Source organism: Ctenopharyngodon idella, chromosome 11 (genome assembly GCF_019924925.1).
Source record: "Ctenopharyngodon idella isolate HZGC_01 chromosome 11, HZGC01, whole genome shotgun sequence".
NCBI classification, from domain to species: Eukaryota; Metazoa; Chordata; class Actinopteri; order Cypriniformes; family Xenocyprididae; genus Ctenopharyngodon; species Ctenopharyngodon idella.
The window spans coordinates 17,074,056-17,097,373 of NC_067230.1; the positions used below are offsets into that span (position 1 = coordinate 17,074,056).

At 37.4% G+C, this 23,318-nt stretch overlaps 1 protein-coding gene across 5 annotated transcripts; it reads right to left on the reverse strand.

The window, feature by feature from the left end:
* Nucleotides 1-1,966: 1,966 nt before the first annotated feature.
* znf831 (zinc finger protein 831) lies at nt 1,967-21,117 on the reverse strand. 5 transcript variants are annotated; one of them, XM_051913321.1, is made up of 6 exons: nt 21,075-21,117; nt 20,482-20,688; nt 14,983-19,277; nt 10,562-10,761; nt 5,923-5,973; nt 1,967-5,586 (listed from the first exon to the last, which is right to left on the reverse strand). In XM_051913321.1, exons 3-6 carry the CDS (start codon nt 19,229-19,231, stop codon nt 4,870-4,872), a joined length of 5,217 nt encoding a protein of 1,738 aa, XP_051769281.1. In that variant the 5' UTR covers nt 19,232-19,277; nt 20,482-20,688; nt 21,075-21,117; the 3' UTR covers nt 1,967-4,869. The 5 variants fall into 5 exon arrangements, with proteins under 5 accessions (XP_051769281.1, XP_051769280.1, XP_051769279.1 ...); XM_051913320.1 differs by lacking the exon at nt 21,075-21,117 and adding an exon at nt 20,805-21,023; XM_051913324.1 differs by lacking the exon at nt 21,075-21,117 and having other exon boundaries at nt 2,354-5,586; nt 14,983-18,415; nt 18,482-19,277; nt 20,482-21,020.
* Nucleotides 21,118-23,318: the final 2,201 nt, after the last annotated feature.

The window sequence follows — 23,318 nt, forward strand, 5'->3', positions numbered from 1 at the left end:
TTTTGTGTTTCGTCATACCAATTCACAAAATTACACTAAAATGAGTCACGTGTAGCAGATAACTAACACTACAAACTAATCGAAAATTGTGCTAACAAGACAATGCACAAGCTTAAAATGCCCACATTTCCACTCCATTTCCCAGCCTTTGGAGACAATGTTAGGGTCTAAAAATACACAAAAGCTAACTGGAAGACAAGATACAGGTAAGTGCAATAAGAAAGAGACAAGAGGAAACAGGACATCAAGGCACCAGACACACTACAAACTAATATTACAAAGTTCAGCATAACTATGTTAGAGAAGGTACATTGTAGTAGGAAGGTTTATCTCAACAGCCTCATTTTATTAGTATATCAGGTTTGCAGTCTTGAAACTGTAAGAGAGCAGTAAGTATTTCACATGCATTAGGAATGAAACCTAAGCTTACTTTTCCTTTGTAAATATAATTTTGATCAGATGGATTGAGACACATTTTACCTTTAGGCACAAAGAAAAGAAGACAGAAGTAATAATAGACCCAAATATATTTCAAGATGTCTACCATTAACTGATTATTAGAATATGTTTACTATAAGAAAGCAGCTGTCATAAAAGGTGAAGTTATAAGTCATACTTGTCTCACACTAACAATAAGTGGCAATGTGATGTAGTAAGGAAAATTTAAATTGTATTTTAAAGAAAAAATAACTGTGTATTTCACACGTTAACAATTGTACTACATGACCAACTTATATCCAACTTAAGTATCTGACTTAATTTGCCAGAAAATGTTGGACAAAATTGTCATTGTAAAGTAACAGGTTTAGTCATTATTATCTAAATAATTTACATGGTTTATTTGTTGGTGAATCGCCAACATGTATGATATACAGGTTGGTCCAAATGTCTGAGACCACACTAACAATCAGCCACTCAAATGTTTGTTTTTATAATATAGATTCTTCCCCCCCCCCTATTCTTTAGTTTTAGAATATTGTAACAACAATAATAATAATAGAAAAAACATTATAGATGATTTGCACAAATATTTAAGATTTCTAAGTTACTAATTAATAGTGAAGTTATGACACTGAGCAGGTGAACTTTGTACAGATTTTCTTGCTTCCATTGAAGCACAAGATGCACTTTGGGACATTCTCAAATTATGCTGGATAATGATCAAGTTTTGTTCATGTCAGCTCGATTGCTGATGTCATTACAGCAAAACATATCACATACTAAATATTAAAGGTAACACTTTAGTATAGGGAACACATATTCACTATTAACTTTTCCCTCAATAAACTAACTTACTACTTATTAATAGTTAGTAAGTTAGTTGTTAAGCTTAGGTATTGGGTAAGATTAAGAATTTAGAAATAGGTCATGCAAAATAAGGCATTAATATGTGCTTAATAAGTACTAATAAACAGCCAATATTCTAGTAATATGCATGCTAATGAGCAACTAGTTAAATGACCCTAAAATAAGATGTTACCATATTAAAAATGTTGTGCTGACAGTGTAATAATAATAATAATAATAATAATGAAAATATGAATTTTCATATTATAAGTATTATAATATGAAAATAAGCATTTTCACAAGTATTCTCAGACTGTTGTCTGTGCAGTGATACAGTACTTACAATGCAAGTACAATGCATTACATAGGAGATTCATTTAGGACATTTTTAACGTTTTGATTTATGTATCAAACTTCTTACTGAACACATTTTCCTACATTTAAACTACTTTGTTTCTAGAGGAAAATTTCAACCATTACTTTTACTGTTTTTGGACTGTTTTTTAAATAGGAAAATTGGCTTGAGGGTTGAATCAGATGGCTCAGTGGTTTTAAGTTATAAAACACAAAAAGTCCTTTTTTCACTTGTCAGGAAGTAAAAATTGTAAAAATCTATCAAGTTTATTAAATAATGATTTTGTTTTGTTTTTTTCGCAGTTCACAAATATGAAAGAAAAGATAGGATTTACTTATTTTTATTAACTGATAATCTCTGGCCCTCAACTAAAGTAACCAACTTAACTACATTATTTAGTAGTGTATATTTGTTCAGCTGTTTTCAAAATGGTAAAGCTTCTCCAGCAATGACTTACTTTTTCAAAGGATTTTTGCTGTAATATGTGTTTTTAAGGTGATGCAGAGTAATCGCTTTTTTTTTTTGTTTGTTTTATAATATTATATTACAGCAAACATGGCCACCTTGCTACAGCATTGGTGATTGTTGTTGAACTACATGCTGTGCACTAAATAGAGATGAATCATGGAGCTTGTTTGACCTCTTGTCTCTTATATGGCAAATGCTGGATTACATAATTTTGAGGATGTACAGTAAACATATATATGTATATACAATACAATAAGACTTTAATAGAATTTAGACATAAAGAATTTGGATTTGTCACTTAACTACAACTCATCAAAAAGCACACAATGCACAGTATATCAGCATGAAAAAAGTTAATTTGCATTTTTTTTTAACAGTAGCTCAATTCAAAGAACATTTTAAAACACCTGAATATACATTTATGGTTACATAAGAATCATTATACAGCCAGTGACTATTAAATGCCTTTGTCTAAAGCAGCAAATGGCATTCAGCCAAGTAGTACTGATGACAGTGCACAAAGGTTAAAGTCTATGATGAGTAAAAGTCTTTTTAGTCACATTACCATTGGCCTCCCACTGGCTGACTCACTGCCATCACTGCAGTTACTGATGGTCGGATGACTGATCTCTGTGGAACCCCATTGTGAGAATTTACTCTTTGGCCAAGGCTTTATGCTTATTCAGACATGGTGAGTCACTCTTGAGAAAAACGTGTGTGTCCCACTTCGTGCTTTCTCCAGGTGCCTTTACAAAGTAAAAGCTGAAACTCCTAGGGCTGTGAAATGCAGTGTGAATCACAGCACAGCAGTGTTTCATAAAATGCACCTGGATGCATGTGGGCACGAACAAAATAATGAAGATTGCCTGTGTGTGTTTGAGAAAAGGTTTTGCTATCTTTGTTAGGACAAAATGTCCACCCAAAACCTACATTGTGTGGTCCCTATGATGAAAACTGCTTCATACACGTTAAAAAGAGAAAATCAGAAAAAAAATTCTTTCATGGTTTGTCTAAGAATTACTTTTGTTTGTGTGTCCTAAAAATCAGGTCAGTTAATTAATATAAAATCATATTTTGACATAGATAAGCCAGTTAAATTACGTGTTACAGGACAGTTTTACATATGTATATATATATATATATATATATATATAATTAAATAATTTAAGCACTAAATAATTTGAGTTACTATTATGTCTCAAAATTTGATCTAAACGGCAGATTTAGTGAAGTAATAATAAATAATAATAATAATAATAATAATAATTCCTTACATTTATATAGCGCTTTTCTGGGTGCTCAAAGCTCTTTACATACGGAAGAGGGAATCTCCTCAACCACCACCAATGTGCAGCATCCACCTGGTGGAAGTGTGGAAGTGTGGCCAAGTATGGTGTCTCATACTCAGAATTTGTGCTTTGCATTTCACCTATCCAAATGAGTATTGAACACATGCACACTGTGAACGCACACTCGGAGCAGTGGGCAGACGTTTTTTGCTGCGGCGCACGGGGAGTGATTGGGGGTTAGATGCCTTGCTCCTTCATGTTACAAATCTGACTCTCTAACCATTAGGCCACAACTGCCTAGAATTGCTAATTGAGAACATGCTAATTTAGAAGTTAGCATGGTCTGATCATGTTCCTGTGAGGACACTTTCGAGTATAGTGACAGACCACTTGTTCTGTGCCCTAGTGGTCAGAATGTGCTCTATGCGTTAAGGAACCTGGGGGCATCAGTGGTTATCTGGTGCCGTATGCAAGGGGCTCAATGGCTCTAGTGGTCAGCACACAGTATGCACTCTATTCGCTAAAGGCCCTCCTTCCATACTAGCTCATCTGACCTGTTCCATTGAAGTACAGACAAAATGTAGTAATTACACTATTTGTTTCCTCAATAATTCAATAATCCTAACATGATGTAAAGACAACATTTGTGTTGTTTTTATTTTCGCAACCCATTCTCACTCCCAAGGCATCCAATACTACAGCTTGTCCAAGAGCTCTGTGCGCGATACAGGTGCCAAAAGCATCTTTTTTTGCAACTGTTTACTGACACAGTCCATAGCCCATTGCTGCAATGAGACATCTTTCAATGTACTTCCACAGTGGTGAAAAGGAATTATTTTTTAATGACCACAAAGCTAGTTTCTCAAAATAACCTTATAATTTTGCTTGCTAAAATGTGTCCACAAATGTGTTCTTTATTTCTACAAAAAGATGTATTATATACTGATTATGCATTTAATTCTGCACATTTAGTCAGTTGTTCCTGTATCTAGAAAAGTATTTATATTATAGACATTTTGAGCATCTAACCACACATCTACCCTAAACCTAACCAGTTTTCCACAATATAAAACATAAAAATGATTTATGCATTTGGCTTTTATCCAAAGTGATTTACACTGCATTCAATGTATGCATTTGATCAGTTCTCACTTTCCTTGGGAATCAAATCCATGGCCTACAGTTTGGACTACAGGAAGACAAAATAAACGCATAAGAATATTTGCCATTTTCTGAATAAATTATTGATTTATATATAATAAATTATTGATATAGTGACTGAATTTTTATCTGACATATGTTGTGATGACAAAATGATAGTTTCATGACAAAATTACCATGCATTGCAAGCTGCTAAAGGATTCTTTTGCCATCTGTATAGTTATGCATGGAGCTCTTGGACAAGTGGCAGTACTGGACACCTTGGAAGTGAGAATGGGTTGATTTGCCTTGTCTGTGTGTACTTACACCTTACTCAAGTTCAATGACTAGTTTTTGCTCATCATCACTGCTGCTGTTACTGTCCTCATGTTCCATGTAACTATTATTGCCTAAATAGAACAGTTTAGGCTCTGTTGAGTTGCTATGTATGGCTGGGGGACATATTTGCAGTTCTTGACTAGATATTTGATTTGAGGCATTGCAAGAACTGGGCCCAGCACTGGATGATGAAGTAATACTTGTGTTGGCGGTTTCAATCTTTGAAGCACCACAGTTATTTTGCGAAATGCTGGCTAATACAGTTGTGCCACTTGTTTTGTGTTGTGACGAGTGCATCTGAACTTGGGTGCTTTTTGAGTAAATCCAATAGCTCATTGAACCCCTTGTCTGCATCTCCTTTTGGAATTCATTTTGCATGGTATTCACTGAGAGTGGATGTACCAAAAGATGTCCTGATGTGTGATTAGAATTTTTTGCCACAGTCAGTGAGGATGTCTCATGTTGGATTGTCTCTCGAGAAGAGCTGTTCCCCAAATATTCACCCATGCTGTCTTTTCTGGTGTTGGTGTTACATTCCCCTTGACCTTCATGTTGACATGTTTGTGAAAGGATGTTTGTGCAAACAGATGCATCTGGATTGTTTGAATCTCTGAATTGTTCATGCTGAAGTGGTTCTGAAATGTTGAAGGACACCTCCTGGTGAGCTTGAGCGGATGTCTGATGTTCTTCATAAGACATTGCCTCTTCCTGTTGTCAAAAGAAACATACAATTACTACATATTACTGTGGCAAGCCCAAAGTAAACTTCAGTTTTTACTGTCACCAGAATAGTATTCACATACTGTACACACGCCTTCTGAGGCTGCATTTAAGTTGAACGTTTTATGCCCTTCTCTCACTAACTTCCCTCCATCTCATTCAATCAGATGTAAGTCATTGCTTATGATGCATGAGCGCCTACTACTGCCGGAACCCTTGAAATGTGTTTAAATGGATCACCTTAAGCCACTTGATCACTTGAAATCTGATATGGAGCTGATTTATTATTTATATAAATTTATCCTATTAAATTTGTTTACGCACCATTCTATAGGCCTGTTTGTGTGGTGGCTGAGAGAGCTCAATGTGCTGCAACTGAAGAAAACACATGCAAATAGAAAAAAACATCTTCATTAGTTTGACAACACATGTGCTGCAAAAGTTCACAACGCACCCAAATACAGAAACACGCTGCAAATAGCACATACCAGGCCGGGCGATCTCAAGCCCCCCTCTGCGATGATCTGGATGATGATGATGATAATGATGATGATGATGATGATGATTCGGCTACTTTTAGAATTAAATTAATATTTTCATTTGCCCCGCAATAATTTATAGCGCATCACTGCATAACCAACTCGCTGCAATAAGATGTTCTAAAGATTAGCTAACTCCCCATTTAAAAAAACAACTTGTTTAACACGAAATAGCCTACATCTCTTCTCATTTTTTTCACTACGTATTGGCCCTAAGAGAAATATTAAGAAAATAAATTAAGGTAAAATACCGTTATAAGAACATGTTAAAGTAGAGCTCTCATCGCTGAGTTTTTAGTTGCACTTTCTGCAGTGAATAATTGACTGGGCTTTGAGACATAAAATCAAGTAAATTATTTAAAAAATATATAATTTATTAGGCTATTAATAATTTATTAATAATAATATTTTTTTATGCAAGCCCCCCCAATTGTCCTGGCTCCGGGACTAGCACAGACCACAACGAAAATGTTTTAAGGGGACACCAACAAGTGATGAACCTGCCTGGGACCGCTTATTGTTCAATGTTTACTCTTCAGTGGTGTGCACCTGAAAGGTGAGTTTTTTGTTTATTTTAAAATCCTTATCACATGTGCATTGTGAGCAGGCCTATTTTCAGCGCGTTTTTGTATTTGGGTGTGTTGTGAACTTTTGCAGCACGTTTCTGTATTTGGGTGTGTTGTGAACTTTTGCAGCACATGTGTTGTTAAACTCATTAAGATGTTTTTTTTATTTGCTGGTGTTTTTTCTGTTTGCATGTGTTTTCCTCAGTTGCAGTGCGTTGAGCTCTCTCAGCCACCGTATGTATGTATGCTTAGACTGTTAAAAAATTAAATATAAACAAATATTAAATATTAATATATTTATATTAATTTAATTTAATATAAAATATTAAAAAATACACAAACAAAAATGATAACAATACAATAAACTATAACTGTGTAAAAAACAGTGAGCTTAAGGTAGCTGCAAGTATTAAATGCAGTTAAATGTCAAAATAATGCCAATATCATACACTAGAGTTGTGTATGGTGATTGTATGCATTGTGATCTATGGATCTGCCTGAAGTGCACATATTGAGTAGACTCGCTCCCTAGGTAAAAATCGAGGGTCTGTCGATATTGACGATAATCGTGATTTTCAAAACATGAAATATCGATCTCGTGTTAATTAAGGGTGTGACAGTATACCGGTATTGGCGATAACCGTAATATTTTAAATGAATATTACACATATGATAATATGACACGTAAATAATCCAGTGCCAGTACCTGGTTGACATCCCAAAGTACAATAGGCACCTTACAATATTGCACCTTAACGCCAGATATCTGTCATAAAGCAGAAAACGCATTGTGTGCAGCTACTACTGCTGTGCAAAATCATGTCGTCCGATAAGACAGAGGAGAGTCTCTACCCACGCTCCAAAAAAGTAAGCTCGCAAGTATGGGAGCTTTTTGGATTTAGAGAAAATGACTCATTAGTCACCCCAGTCTGCAGGACTTGTTGATCAACAGTGAGCACAAAAGGGGGCAATACCAACAACCTGTTCACCCACCTCTGCATCCATCATAATGCGGATTTCGCCACTGTATAGAGTTGCAATTATTTTGCTAGTCCTGAAACGGGAAATGTTACATTAACCTGTTAACTGCTGATGCTTTTCTGTGTTTTGTTATATTTACATCCCTTGAGGCTTTTGGTCTAACAGTGTGCTCATTAGGATAAAAAAAACAAACAAAAAAAACGTATGTTTACTTCAAATTTCTTAGAGAGGGATATTTTTGTTGTATTTTTACAATGTGTTGAATGCTAAACTCTCACATGTAATTTGTTTCATTTATACTTGACACCAGAGGCACCACTATCAACACCTAAATGAATCTGCAGCAGTCAGGTGGTACAGTGGTCAGTCACTTGGTACAAGTAGGAGCTCTCAAACAATTTCAGTCTTACAAGCTGTAATTACAAGCTCTACAAGGACGTGCTTTTTACAAGTTGAAATGCACCTTATTAAACTTCCAGGAAATCCCTAATATAGACAAAGACATCCAGCATCCAGCTATCACTTTTGCTGAATAAAATGCAGATAGAGATGTTTTGACTAATTAAACATAAAGTGAATTAACACACCATTGTGACAGTATATGGTTTTTCTGTGCCATATTGGTTATTTTCATAAGGATAATGTATGTTTATAATGCAATGCTAATCGACATAGCCTTTATCACTGTATAGAATACTATAAAATAATATCATTTCTGCCTCATTTCTGTGATAAGAAGCCACATCAGTTCACAGAAGGAAGTTATTTTAATCACTTGACTGACGCTATAATGCGATTTTGGAGTAAAATATTCTGTTATTCTCATAAATTGTATTTTGATACTCTGCTAAGCTAAAAACAGTTAACATTTTAGTCTCCTCTGAATGAAATCACATAGCATGGTCTTAAAAATATTCCATAAATCTCAGAATTGTATCACTGATTTAATTAATTATGACGATATAACAACAAGCTGCCAAATGTTTTCTTTTAAATGAGTCTACAATGTTTGAAGTCCAAAGGCATCATGAACTATGTATTTTAATTAGGATATGCCACTTCTTGGATTTAGGTTACAAATGGGGATGCAAGTTAACAGGTAAAGGTATTAGTTGTGTTGTTAAAACATATTTATAATACTGTTGAACTTGACAGTATTTTGTCTCTCCTGCTTATTTCTTAGGCAGTGACAAAGAAGCCAGAGTCTCAGTTGTTGTAATTGTTGTATGCAATGGTGTGATTCATTTGCTAAAAAAGACAGCAAAACACAAAATAAACAAAGTAAAGATGAATTTGACTGATAACATTTTTTTTTTTTTAAGGTTTCTATAGATATTGCGATATGTCATTACCGTGAATTCTTTTGGCCACGATAACAGTGGTGTGAAAAATCTGATATCATGACAGCCGTAATACAAAGACATTTTTATCTGTCATAACTTATGGAGAAAAATAGTGCAGGCACTTGACAAAGATGAAACTTTCTAACCCTAACTTTCTTGAGCACGTGTTGAGCCTACATTTGCGTATATGCTATCAAATGGAGTATACTTTGAAAGGCTACACATTCTACTGTACACATACGTTAGCGTACGCATAAAAAACCAAAGAGTGCTTCTCAATACTCAAATTGATGCTTCCTCATTTCCTTGCTTCTCCATCCTCTAGCCCCTAACCCAGAAACCGATTGAACTCAGCCATCTTGAAGGGCATCTCAGTTGTCTAATTGCTCTGTGAGGAAGCTAGGAATAAGGAGTGATGAGCTAGGATACACAGGTGTATCCTTCTCTTGCATCCTAAGGGGTGCAGCTGAGATATGAGGAAAGGAAGCGAGGAAAGGAAACGAGGATGCGCAAATAAGAAATGAGAAGCACCCAAAGTATACTTTAGGGCTGGTGGGCCCCCTGGCTGGCTTATGCTGTGGGCCGCTCTCTAACTGTCTGTTGAGTGCATGTAAGGCAGTGCTTTATGACTTATTAGTAATTCATCAAAATAAAATACTAAAATATATGTTATATGGACTAGTAAATTGTCAGCTTAAGAAAGGACATACAGCCATTATCCACAGAGGTTTACCACAATCCAACTACAGGGACTTATTTGCTATCAACAGTGTGAAATTAGTTTTTAGTGACGCCATTGCCCTCAGTGTTATTCTAGACACATGGTTGTGTATTCCACATCTTTCCTGGGATTTGAATGGTTTTTGCAGGACTTTACCTATAGGCCAGGACACACCAAACCGACGGTCGGCCATCGGCCATAATCGAGTCAGCTCATTTTCTTGTGGTGTTTCTCATTTTCTTTTCTGCACCCTCTGCACAAGTCAAACCCTGTCAGTGGCTTTTAGGCCAGTTGAGGATGTTGAACCGCCATTGTGCAGTGGGTGAGACAGATCGCTGTGATTGGCTGTTCAGCTTAGCGAACCAGTGTACAAGAAGAATAGCGAAAGTAATGAAAGTGAGCAAATGATGAATTCCAGTGGACACACACAGAAGGCTGTTCTAATTTTATATCTTCTTATGCATTCCAATACGCAAATATTTTCATAATGACATGACGTCTGAAATGAAGAAAGTTAAGACCAACTAATCAACATGATTCATATTCAAAATGGTAAGCAAGTGCTGCTTTGTTTACGGGTTGTCCGCAGTCCACAGTCCTAGTTTCGATTTCCCTTTTTGAATGATGAATATTGATAGTTATTTCCTCTCAAGCAGGCACAGAATATATATGCTAGTTGTCCCAGACCTTTTGGCCCAGACGTTAGGCGATGCAAGGTGATAACACAGTCAGCATTTGCAGCCACTAGTTCTTTGATGTCAGTTTGTATCACGACTCTCATTCTCTATGAGTCCTTCCTTTCTTTACTCTCACCTTTCTTTTGTCTTGTTTTCCATTGTCTTCACAGCCTTGGCATGTGAGGTTGTGTGTGTTGTTCGTGCCAGCCACCTCTGTGCTTGGTCTCTCCCCTTCTCCAGCTCCACTCTCAGGTTCTTTGGGGATTGATTCCTTGCTCTTTGTCCCAGGGTCCCTGTGAAACCTCAAGCTATTGAGGGCACCATTCCCCCCAGGCTCTGAGGGCAGAACAATAGCTGAATTAATAAATGCAGCATATATTAGAGTCTCTCCATGAAGCTGGGTCTCCGCTTGTTCTTTTGGTTCTTCGGAATTTTATTGTATTTCAATTCCTATGAGCGCAGTTTGAAGTATTGACAAATTCACTTGACTAGAGTATGGGAGGGTACTTTTAATATGTTATTTATAACATGAACATTCATTAAATAGGTGCACACATGCCCGGCTGTTTTTGCAAACTGTTTATAGGCTTGAGGTTTTATAGCAACTAAAAACTTTCTGTCCAAAACTAATAAACTGGTCACAGAAATCTCTTTTAAACTGAACATAAAACTGATTTTCTGAATACAAATTTTACAGCCAGAAAATGTATGTAATTGATGTGCAGATTCTTGCTGTTCAGAATCCTGGAACATATGCCTCATCGCAACCCAAATGTCAGCCAAATGAAGAAAAAACAACGTGACAGGTTCACATTGTATATCAAGGCACACCGACCAACATATGCTACTATATATTATGGCGGTAGGAGATATAAAAACGATTGTCCTGATGAAAAACAATCGGTCAGATTCTCTGGGGTGGAACTGGTTTGGCTGAACTCTTGTGCACGCCTCTGCGCAGCATTGCTCAGAAAAGGAGGCTACATTTGGCTCTTAGGTTGCTTGTCAACTGTCTGGAATAGAGACATGCACAAAATCTCCTTTTAACCTCTGGGTCTTTGCTCTGGTGGGTCCCTGTGGGGACCATCTTCCAGTGACCTCTAGTGACCACCCTGTTTATTCCCTGAACACATCTGATCAATCAAATCCATTCCAGTCAAGACTAGTTGGGAAGATTAAGATTGCTGTTCATCATCTATTTTATTTTAAACAGTGGGTTGACAATTCACTTAAATACTTAAAGCATCCATGCTTTTTACTAGCTTTTTCATCAGCATTTTCTTTAGCTTTGTGAAAAGAATGTTTTTACAAAAAAGCTTATTAGAAAGGGCTGTATGTTTTGTTTTTTCTAAGCCTCTTTGATTGACCCTTGACCTTCTTCATATTTGTTACTATGACTAATAGTTGGTAACCTGTGACCTAATGAAAGGGAATCTCTTAAGAGTGCTATATACACCGTAAAGACTGCAAGGATCGGTAACACTTTACAATAAGGTTCATTAGTTAAACATTGGTTAATGTATTAACTAACATGAACTAACCATGAGCAATACATTTGTTACTGTATATACTAATCTTCATTAACGTTAGTTAATGAAAATACAGTTGTTCATTGTTTGCTCATGTTAGTTCACAGTGCATTAACTAATGTTTACAAGATTTTAATAATGTATTACTAAATGTTGAAATTAACATTAACAAAGATTAATATATGCTGTACAAGTGCACTTCATTTTTAGTTCATGTTAACTAATGTAGTTAACTAATGTTAACTAATGAGCCTTATTGTAAAGTAGTACCCAAGGTTCAAATGTTTCCCTCTAACAAGTGGCTCTAATAAGTGACTCTAATAAGAGAAACATCACGTCAGTGAAGGAATACAGTGGAATTACAAAGGTTAGGACAGGAAAAAGCTGCGTAGAATGTGATGACAACTTAATGATGTTCACCTTAGATTCACCTTCTCACACTAAAATCTTGGTGATCCTACTGAATTCAAAACAGATTCTGCTTGTGAACTGTTATCGCTGTACAACTTGAGTATGCAAGACAGAATGATTCAAAAGCTTTGCCCTTTTTTCACATAATTATAATAGTAGTGTTGCATCCCAATCTGAGATGTCTTTGGCATGCCTCTATTAATACAGGAAACAACGCTTTTAACGCAACAGTAATTGGTGGAGTTTAAGGGATTTCTTTGGCCAGTACTAAATGTGTGACCTAAGGGCTAGTCCACACGTACACAGGTATTTTTATAAACAGAGTTTTCCACCTTCGTTTAAAAAAAAAAAAAAAAAAAAAAAAAAAAATCACCTCCACACAAGCATGGTTTTAAAAAAATATCCGTCCACATGAAAACGCAAAAACACGCTACAAAGCGCTGTCAAAAGCCATGTTGGCCAATCAGAAGCCTGGAAAAAAATGTATTACCGGTTCTGATAGGCTAACAACATTGTCATTTTATTAAGTATTTTATTACTACTATTAGTAATTCCATAAACCAGAACAATACAACGAGACACAACAATACAAAAAATTAAAAAAAAAAAAAAAATAAAATAAAAAAATTGTCATAAGCAGTGATCTGTGTATTATTGCATTCTGACGCCTCTGTTCCGCAATATAATGGGAGAATTGTGCATGTATCTGTATACATGTTATAAGCCCTATTAGCACAGATATTAGCAGTAATATTTTGGCTACGTACTTCATTGCACAGACTTGCCTCACGTAAACAAAGAAGATAGTGGCGCATAATCTGACGTCAAACAAAGGAGATAACAGCGTGCACTCTGATGTTACTGGCCAAAATCTCCGGTTTCACCATTTACACGACAACGCTGTAACCGGAGTTTCTAAAAACCTTCACCCTGGCTGGAGTTTTAAAAAAAGTTCGGTTTCAGTTATTGGATACTGCGTTTGTGTGTGGACGAACGGCCAAACCTCATAGAAAAACTGTGGTTTTGAAAATACCCGTGTTCGTGTGGACAGGGCCTAAGGATGCTTTCACACCTGAGTGTTTGTTTAGGAATCTGCTGCGTTTTCTCCCTTGGTTCAGTTCGTTTAAGCATATGTAAACATGGCAATCACGCTTGGACCCGTACCAAAACAGTCACCTGAATGAGGTGGTCTCGGCCCGACTGCAAACCTGATTGCAATCCGACCCAATGGACCAACAAACCAAACAATATCTTAATTCATAATGGGAAATGTGTTATATAAAACGCAGCAGTGTTTGATTCTGGAAGTGAGCACATTAGTTACTGCAGTCAAAAACCAAAGAGCGCCTTTTCATCTTAAAATGTGGTGTAATCGCGCTTCTGCTTGCAAGAATTCTGTCCTGATGAAGCCTTGATTCCTGCTCCAGCTGCATTATAACATTAATGTGTGTGCATGTAAGCCTAGACGGTGCTGCGAGGTCCAAAAAGAGCGTGTTTGAATTTACAGCAGCATTAATACTGTAATTTAACAGCTGAAATGATGGCTACATTCGTATAGTGCTTGCGTGTCTCAACAGTCACAAATAAAGTCACAATAAGCTCATGGAGCAAACTTGTCAATCATCTTGATGGATGACGCAGGGGAAACTCTGACCAATAAGAGGACAGTTTTACTTGCATGTGATTTGCAAAAACACATTTTGGTACACTTTGAAATGTCGCCATGTGAAAGCAAACCGAACCAAGAAGAAAATGCAACATTGTAACAAAAACGATCTATAGATGTGAAAATGCAATATATATATATATATATTCAGCAAATTAACTGTTGTGCTGCTGTAATCTGCAATGGCACACATGGGCACACATTTCCTCATAGAGGCCAAGAGCAACACTAGACAATGTTCTTTTATGTTAGAGAGAAATCACAAGTTATTTTCATTGAGGTAATTCATAGAGCCCACTTTCATGGAGTGCATGAGATCATTAGAAAAATAAGAGGAAGTCTGCATTGCCATAAAGCATTGTCATTGTTTATGGCAGAGATGGGAAGTTATGATCTCTTGTCGCCACCTTGGGGAGAGAAAATGTTATGACACCCAATAAAATCAGTGTTTAAGATGTATAATGTCCCAGCTAACAATAATTTGTTCCAAAAATATTTTGCGAACAGTCCCATTAAGTTATGAAAATGTTATTTCTGAATGTTCTCGTTAAATGCTTAAACAATTCTTATTTATGTGAACGTTAAGGGAACCTTCTGTTTTGCAAACATTACTGGAACATTTGTTTTATATATTTTTTTAAAAAGATGAACATCTAACTAAAACGTTTCAGAGAAACGTTCCAAGAACAATGTATAGATAATGTTTTTGTGCTGTTTTTTTAGAACATTATTAAAGACCAGATAACTTTGAATAAGCATTCTATTAATGTTACCTGAAGAACATTTGTTCATAATTTTGAGAGAACATTTCCAGAACGTTATCCAAACTTCTGAGAACATTCCCTGTTAGCTGGGGTCTAGCTATGGTTGCTTTATCACATGCAAGCACTGCACTGTAAATGGCATGACAATATTACCTTGCATAGTTATATAATTCTTATTTGGTCCCACCTGTAAATATTTCCAGATTGGCATGGCGTGTATGCACATCTCCACATTTGGTGCTGTCCTCGAGAATGTCACGAATGTTAGATGTCCTGTTCACCATTGGGCATGATGCTTTTATTTGATTATAAGTGTCATTCACAAAGTCAACTGGACCAAGAGCAAAGGCCTGATGGGATTCATACTGTGTAGGTGTTTGTCCTGGACCACACATTTCAGTTGCCAGGGTCCCAAGCTTGCAGCTGAGTTTACCTGTGTCACATGCTCTCATTTCTCTTGTATTTAAATTTGAGCTTCCACATACAGCCCTGTATGGCTTGTTCTGACTGGGTTGTATTGTGGAGTTTATCACTTTTTGCATCTGCTGTGATTCTGCGTTAGAGGTCTTTTTCTTACAAATACAAGTTCCGAGCTGTGTAGTTGTCATTGTTTCAACCCTCTCACCATTTTCTGATAATGTGACTGACATGAGGTCTGTTTCATCTGGCTCCACTGGCATAGTTTGAATGTGATTTGGCTCCATTAGACTGGTTATCTCTGTGAATTTTTGTTCCTCAGGGGAGCTGACCAAATCTGGGTTATGGACAGAACAGTTTTTGGGCTCTTTGTCATTTTCTCGTCTAGAATAGTTCTTGTCCACTAAATGAGGTTCAACTCCAGCCACTAGTTTGTGGTGTGACCCTGGGGTAACCTCAAACTCAGCAGATTTTCTCTCCTGGGAATTCTCAGGTATCTTCTGTGGTTCATACAATTCTCCAGTTGAATTTTTATTGTAATCCACTGAAGCTGTAATATGAAACTTTGTCTGTGGATGTGACAAAGATGAAACACACTGAGGGCTTCCATTTGCATAATTTTTAGCAATTTGAGAGTTTAAACTGTAAACAGTTTCTGCTTTGTTTATGGAACTGGCAGATTCACAATGATTGGAAGTGTTCTTTTTTCTCATCTCACCATTATTTACCATTTCCTGTGCTGTACACTCATTAGTCACACCATTGCTATATACCTCCTGTGAAAGCGATGTATGGTTTGTTAAAGTGATTGAAGTTGTTGTTTCAATATGAGGCTCTATCAGTGCTAACTGTTCATCAGAAATGAGCTGCATGACGATCTGGAGGTCAGCTGTTCGTACATAAAACGTATTCTGAGACTGCGCTGAGCCATTTAGTACTATCACTTTTCCTTCTGACTGGGACCCTTGAAAGTCACCTGTGGTAATTTTAGAGGCAGTGCTGTTTAGAGTATTCTCATACACTGTGGATTTGATGTCCGCTGTAAGACCAAGAGGTTTTCCTGGTCCACTCACAGGGGAGGCAGGATGGTTTTGAACTGTAGGTGTCGTAGTTACTGAAGCATAGATTTGTAGACCAGATTCAGAACAATAACTCACTGTTGACATTGTGTTCGTTGATGTGACAGGCTGAGTGTTCTCTGAGTTTGTTAAAACTTTAAGAGGTTGATGCAATACAGATGATACAGGAACTAGTGACTGGCTTTCCACCGCACCTGTTGCACCGTTGCTCTGCAACAAAGACACTTGATGCTGCACTGGTGGAAGTAGCATAGGAGAAATGAGTGAAATTGATGTAGGAGTGGTAGACTGAAGTTGTGTCAGGGCTTTGGATAAACAGTTTGTTTGATTCAGCCCTGAACAGGAAACCGATGACATAGGTGTTGAAGTTGTCGCACACAACACATCTTGCTTACTCTGGTCAAAGGTTGCGACTATTGAAGCACCCTGACTCTGGTTTGAGGATAATACACTGTTCTCAAGATGGCACTGCACTGTAGTTTGGCAGCTTTCCCTAAGAGCTGGAATGGTTGAACAAGTGCTATGTGCTAAAGTGGAACCAGAACAAGAAGCTGACACTCCATCTGTGGAACACGGAATCTTCAGCTGGTACTTGGGAGGAAAGCTGGTCTTGGCTTCAGGGACAGTAGGGCTGCTGATAGAACCAGACGGGGTGCCAGATGTCCCAGTCACACTGATTAAACAAAAAGCAGGACTAAGTGTATTACCAAGGAAGTGACTTGGATTTGAGAACTGATGTATGAAGCTACCGTGCGGGTGAAGATTTTGCATGCTGACCTTTTGTGCTGGAACTGTGATGGAGCTCTGTGTTGCACAAGTTGACAGAAGTGATTGACTCATTAAATCACACAGATTTCCATTTGCCTGTCCAGTTCTAGAATCTGAAATTTGCATTTGCACATCATTTCCAGTGCGCTGTTTCTTCCTCTCTGATGGGATATGGCAGTCAATGTGTTGTGTTGCTGATTTATCCCTTTCCATGTCTGCCCCCATCACGTTATTATTTTCAAAGCTGGTATATGACACTTTAAGGTCATTTTGTAAGGTCACAGTAGAACAGGAAGTAAAGCTCAGAGACACAGATCCATCGTCTCTCTGTTGGCTAATTTGAGTTTCCAGGCTCTCTGCTTGTTCAGAGCTTGATGCAGTCTTGTTCATCTTCAGTGGACAGTCTTTCTCAGTATTGTATAGTTTCCTAAATGTCCCACCTTTGTAAGTGTGCCATTTTGTGTAGTCAAATTTCCGGGCTTTCCTCCTGTAGTTTCCTTTTATACATGGCTCTGTTCCAAAATCGGTGCTGTCTCCATCTGAGCTAAGGCTGCTCATACTACCTCTTTCAACTGGGGATCCTTCTGCAGTAGGCAAACAATCTACCGCTACCTGCCTAACTAGTGAGCGATGAATTTGTGCTTGTTGGTCTGATGATCTTATTGGGTAAACATGCCCTGCACTGCACCTTCTGCTAAGATTTAAATTCATTGCTCCATCAGTGGGTTTGCCACCCATAGTGAAAGGTAAAGAACTGCTTCGCGTTAATGGTGCATGCTCTATGCTAGTGGAGTGTTGTGTAGGCACAGAGCTGTGAATTACCCCACCTCGTTTGTCTTGATTTTGAGAGCTTGAGATGTGCTTGCTGCTCCTTATCTCAAAATGGAAGGAGTCTTTATAAGTGTACGGCACAGGAAGATCAATGCTTCCTTGTTTTGACAGTACTGTCTTTCTTGGACGCACATTTTCCAGTTGTTTATTGTCCACTAACACACTATTCTCATATATAAGCTTTGAAATATGTTCTTCCAGCTTCTGCTTCTCCTGAATGGACACCTTGCTTTTGGTGTCCTCAGGGGTCATCTCTGAGGGTGTCTGGGAGGAACCTGGTTCTTGCCGTTCCATAGTGGTTTCTTTAAATGTTTCCATAGTGGGATCATGCAAACTTGCTCCAGGACTGCTGGATGAGTGATGCTCACTGCTGTCACTGAAGCCTGAGTCTGTACTGTCATGGCTTTGAGACTTTCCCCGGGACATGGGGGAATCCCATGGTTTGGAAAATAAAGCTTCCTGCCTCTGAAGCGGTGTACGATTTGGAATCGACGATGTACATCCATCCTCACTCAGTGCACCTGTCTGTTGGATAGCAGGATTATTTTTCATGCCAACTGATAACTCCACAGATTTTCTCAAACAATTTACCTTGTCTTGAAGTGCTGAAGTTGTGCTAAATCCAACCATGGCAGCATTGTGTAATGCCAATTGTATGTCAGACACTCTCTTAGCATCTGTGGTGTCTTCCTGACCTGGTATTGTCACTGACACTACAGGAAGAACCTCTTTGCTTCTCTTTATATCAACTGAATCTCCGTCATTCTTCTCAGAGGGTAGACTGGTACAGTTGTCCTTTGAACTCTCCATGCTCTCCTGGCTGCTGAAGGTGCCTTTGTCAGATTCACTGGAAAGGCGGGCATGAGCCTGTGTGCGCTTGTGTTTATAAAGGTTACTCTGCGTCTTGAAGGAAATGCCACAGGTAGTGCAGGGATACGGTCGCTCTCCTGTGTGGCAACGGAGATGTTTCTCAAGCACGCTGGGCTTCAGACAGTCCTTGCCGCAGTGTGGGCAAATATGCTTCCCAATAGGCTTAGGTCTGGCCGAGGTTGCTGGAGCCATTAGCCTTTGTTGTTGCAAAGCAGCCCTGCTGGCAATATGCAGTGTCAGAGAGGGCAGAGTCGAGTTGCTACACATCCTTGGCAAGAACAGTGGTAGAACTGTTGCATCCTGCAAGGTTCCAGGTTGGGCCTGAGGATATGGCTGCAGGCCAGGGGCAGGAACGTTGTGGACATACATAGTCGTGAGAGGGGCCTTAACATGCGTCTCCTCCTCTCTCTGTGCAGACACTGAACACTGAGGCTCGGTAGCTCTCACAAAGCTCTGCTTACTAGTTGCCATGGTAACACAACCCTTGTGATGCTGGGAGATGGAGCTCACTAATTACCTAAAAAAAGAAACAGTGTTATTATTATTTTTTTTTTCATTAGGCCTGGACTTTGGATCAAAGGATTCCTCCCCCTATTCAAATTAGAATTCAGGTGATAGGAAGCTAAAGAAACCAAGATTTCACACCTTATTACAAATCACCATCATTTAAGGGTACTGAGTGGGTAGAAGCTACAAAATGTGTATCAGAGCAGGCTGGCTATTCTGGGCTTCAAAAGAAAATGGTATGCCAGCAGAAACAATTTGTTGAATTTGCTCAATTCAATAGAATGTTTACATTTGACAGCTATTGTCTTTTTCTCTGATCAGTTAATCATGTAAATGTAAAAATGTGAAGATAATTTAAGATGGCTATGATTTTAAGTCTAGTAGGAATCTCATATTTAATGCGAACACATGGTCAATATTTGCATATTGCAGAAGCACCAGAGGAGTATGAGCAAAAAACAGCAGTGGTAAAGTTATGACTCATTTCTAGAAAAACGATAACATCAAGGACCTCCTACCTAGACTAGATTTTCACGTTTATGAAAATGTGAAGACACATTTTTAAACAAACTCCACTTTGTTAATCTTTTTGTCTTTTTTTAAACACATGAATGCAGATTTATCATGATACTTGGCTTGTGAGGTAGTCCAGCCTTTAGAGTTGAGAAAGACAGTTCTATTAAAAAAAAACTAGAAGGTTTGCAGAAAGTTTGTATGAGTTATACACAGTATACATTTGTTAATCTCTCCTCATTCTAAATAATTTGTATGTATCTCACAAAAAAAAAAAAAAAATTAAATAAAATAAAAATAAGAACGTTTTTAAAATCTAGCTCTATAATTACGTATTCATTAAACTTGAAATTGTTCTTGTTAGTTTGTTCACAGAATAGATTTAAGACAAATGTGAATTTACAAATCACATCACTATGAAAATATATTTAAAATTATTTTGGAACAAGCTGAAAGCCAAAGCTTCAAATGATATAAACTAAAATAATACACCTTAACATTACTTTCTATCCCTAGTTACTTGCCAAAATACAGAGGTTAAATTTAAATACACAGTTCTTTGTATTGTTTACATCCCTTTATCTGTGCCAGATCTTCTGTGCATTACATCACTACACTAAAGGAAGATATTTCTATCAAGCTTATCAAAGAGATGTAAAAGATCTGCATGCTCGAGGATAGTGCAATCATGGGTCACTCACCAGAACTTGGAACTTAAAGGTGACACTGCAGCGGCTAAAGGTTGTCCAATTAAATCCAAAATGTGGAAACAAAAATCCACCTTTGGAACATTGAAAGGTGACAAGAACAAGAGAGTGACAGATAGCATGTGACTGTGGCACCTTCTCTCACCACAAAGGCCCTTGGTTCCTCTTCCCTCTTTAGTTTTCTTACAGCCGTTTCTACTGCTGATGGAGGAAATACAAACGTCATTCATGCAAATGTGACTGGATGACGGCGGCAACACAATGTAAAAAGTACATGAGAGAGAGTGAAAGAGGAAGAGAGAAGTCACTGCGAATACCATTAAAAACAAAGTTCAGGGTGCCAGCATTTTGAAATAAAAAAACCCAAACCAAAGTGAAGACATGTCACAAAATGGAGATCCAGATAGAAAGACTAAATGAGATGGACACAGATAGGGAAGAGAGCAGATGGAGGGAGGGAGAGAGAAAGTGAGAGTGAGATAGAAAGACTAGAGACAGAGTGCAGCACATAAAATAACACAACTGAATTAAACTGAAAAACAAAATCCCTGTTCAAAAGAGGAAGTGCTATGAACATGCAGACCCACCTCAAACAGATCATTTCACCCACAAATGCACACACACACAACCACGCACACACACTGTTTGCAGCATGTACCTGACTTCTGTTTCTGGCTTTTCTCACTCCTCCAGTCACCCACACACCCACACACAAAGGAGGAGAAGTGTAACAGAATTTGTGCTGGTGTAACATTTGACGGTGTACGTTTTTGTCTATTTATTTTAATAGAAATGTTAGCAGCTAATCATCAAAAGTGGCTTGTGTCTGGCACCCAGTGATCAGAGAGTACATTAGCAACCATCTGTGCTTTAAACTGCATCAGAGCAATGGAAGGCTCATTATTTCCTGTAAACAAAAGCAAAAGCAAATCCTCTGGAGGAATAAAATCTGATTGTGTTATCCTTCTGTGATAAATTGCTTTGGCCTTCACTCTCTGCTTCATGTAATTGTCATGTCAGAAAGGCAAAAAACAAAACAAAACAAAACAAAAAACAAAAAACAGGCAGTTGAAAGTGGGAGTGGGCTTAGGGACTGGAGCGGACTCTGAAGCAGACTCAGGGACTGGAGCCATCTATAGGCTCTCGATGAGGAAGGAAGTCGCCCTCTGGACTATGGATGAGGAAGGGAGTCGCCATTGGACTCTGGACGATACAACACATTATCAGGTTGTTTATAAGGCATTATGCATATATTATAATGCATTAAGGGTACGTTTACATATCAATGATATGCTTAAAACGGAGAAGTTTTTTCTTTGAGCTTTCCACATACAGACGACACCATTATCAAAAGGATCCCCATTCATACAAATTCGTGAAAACGACTAAAAACAATGAAATCTGCTGGCAGGTCATTAGATGGCAATGAAACACTATAGACTGAACTTGTAATGCGCATGTGCATGACGTCGCCATTTTCACAGATACGCGTTTTTGTTGTTTACATGGAGACCGTTTTCAAAAACTTGTACTTTGAAACCCGTTCTCAAAAGTTTTCATTTTCAGACCACCAAAACGCCATTGTTGTGTAATTGAACAGCCAAAATGCATAAAAAGTTTTCTGTTTTTAGTTGAAATGGTGTCGTGTAAACAGCCCCTAAGAATACCCTTATGATGCATTATAAATGTAGGCTTCATCTGGTTTTATAATGCATTATACTCTTAAAAGTTATAACCACAAATACAGTAGGTAAGTATTATAATGTATTGTACCTGGTGTTATGATTATTTATATAGATATTTATAAGATTGTTTATAAGGCATTATGTATGTATTATAATGCATTAAAAATATACTTATAATGCGTTACAAATATAAGCTTCATAAAAAGTGTTACCACATTTTTTTCCTCCCCTCCCAATTGTTTTTCACCACTATGTCCCTTTTTTAGGGGCTCCATATTCCTAAGGTATTTAGATTGCAGAAAATAAATTTAATATAGATAATCCTGATATCAGCATTTTATTCATCATTTTGAACTCAAGACCTACTCGCTTCAAAAAATGGACATTGAAAAAAACAATAATTTAAGGGACACAAAGACAATATGAAGGAAACTGAAAAACAGGTTAAATAAAATATTGGTATGAGACTATAGTATGCATTCTCTTAATGGATAAAATATATTTCTGAAAAAAAAAAAAAAAAAAATTGATAGAACAAATATAATTATCAATGGACATGAATGTATCCTAAATTACTGAATAATCCAGTAAATGTATGTACTGACAGTTCCGGCTTCTTTATAGCATGCAAGCACTGCTGAAAAACAAAACAAAACAAAACAAAACAAAACAACAACAACAACAACAAAAAAACAACAACAGAGCAGAATGAGACATTTAGAGTAAGGCTGAATTACACAAGTGCAGATTTCCAACAGAAAATTAGATTGTTCTTACTCTACAGTATTTTCTAGATCAGCAAATCCCAACATGTATTTACTTTGTTAGTTATTTAATGATTGTTTTTCCCTATAGCTTGTGTAATACAAATTCAAACCTTTGCCAAGTAAAGTAGAAACCCAATAAAATCACTTTGAACACAGTGAGCATCCAGAAGTATAAAAATGTTACACTTAATACAACACCATCATCACAAGTACCATCTGTTAAACAGATGCAACGTAATAAAGTATTGTAACAAATAAAAATAAACAAGGTATTAGCATAAACTTTTATTTAGTAGGCCTATAGATAAGCTGTGCTGTTAGGGCTTCTTCGTCGTTTGCTTCAAAATGTAACAAAGGATATGCAGAGATAAAAGATTTT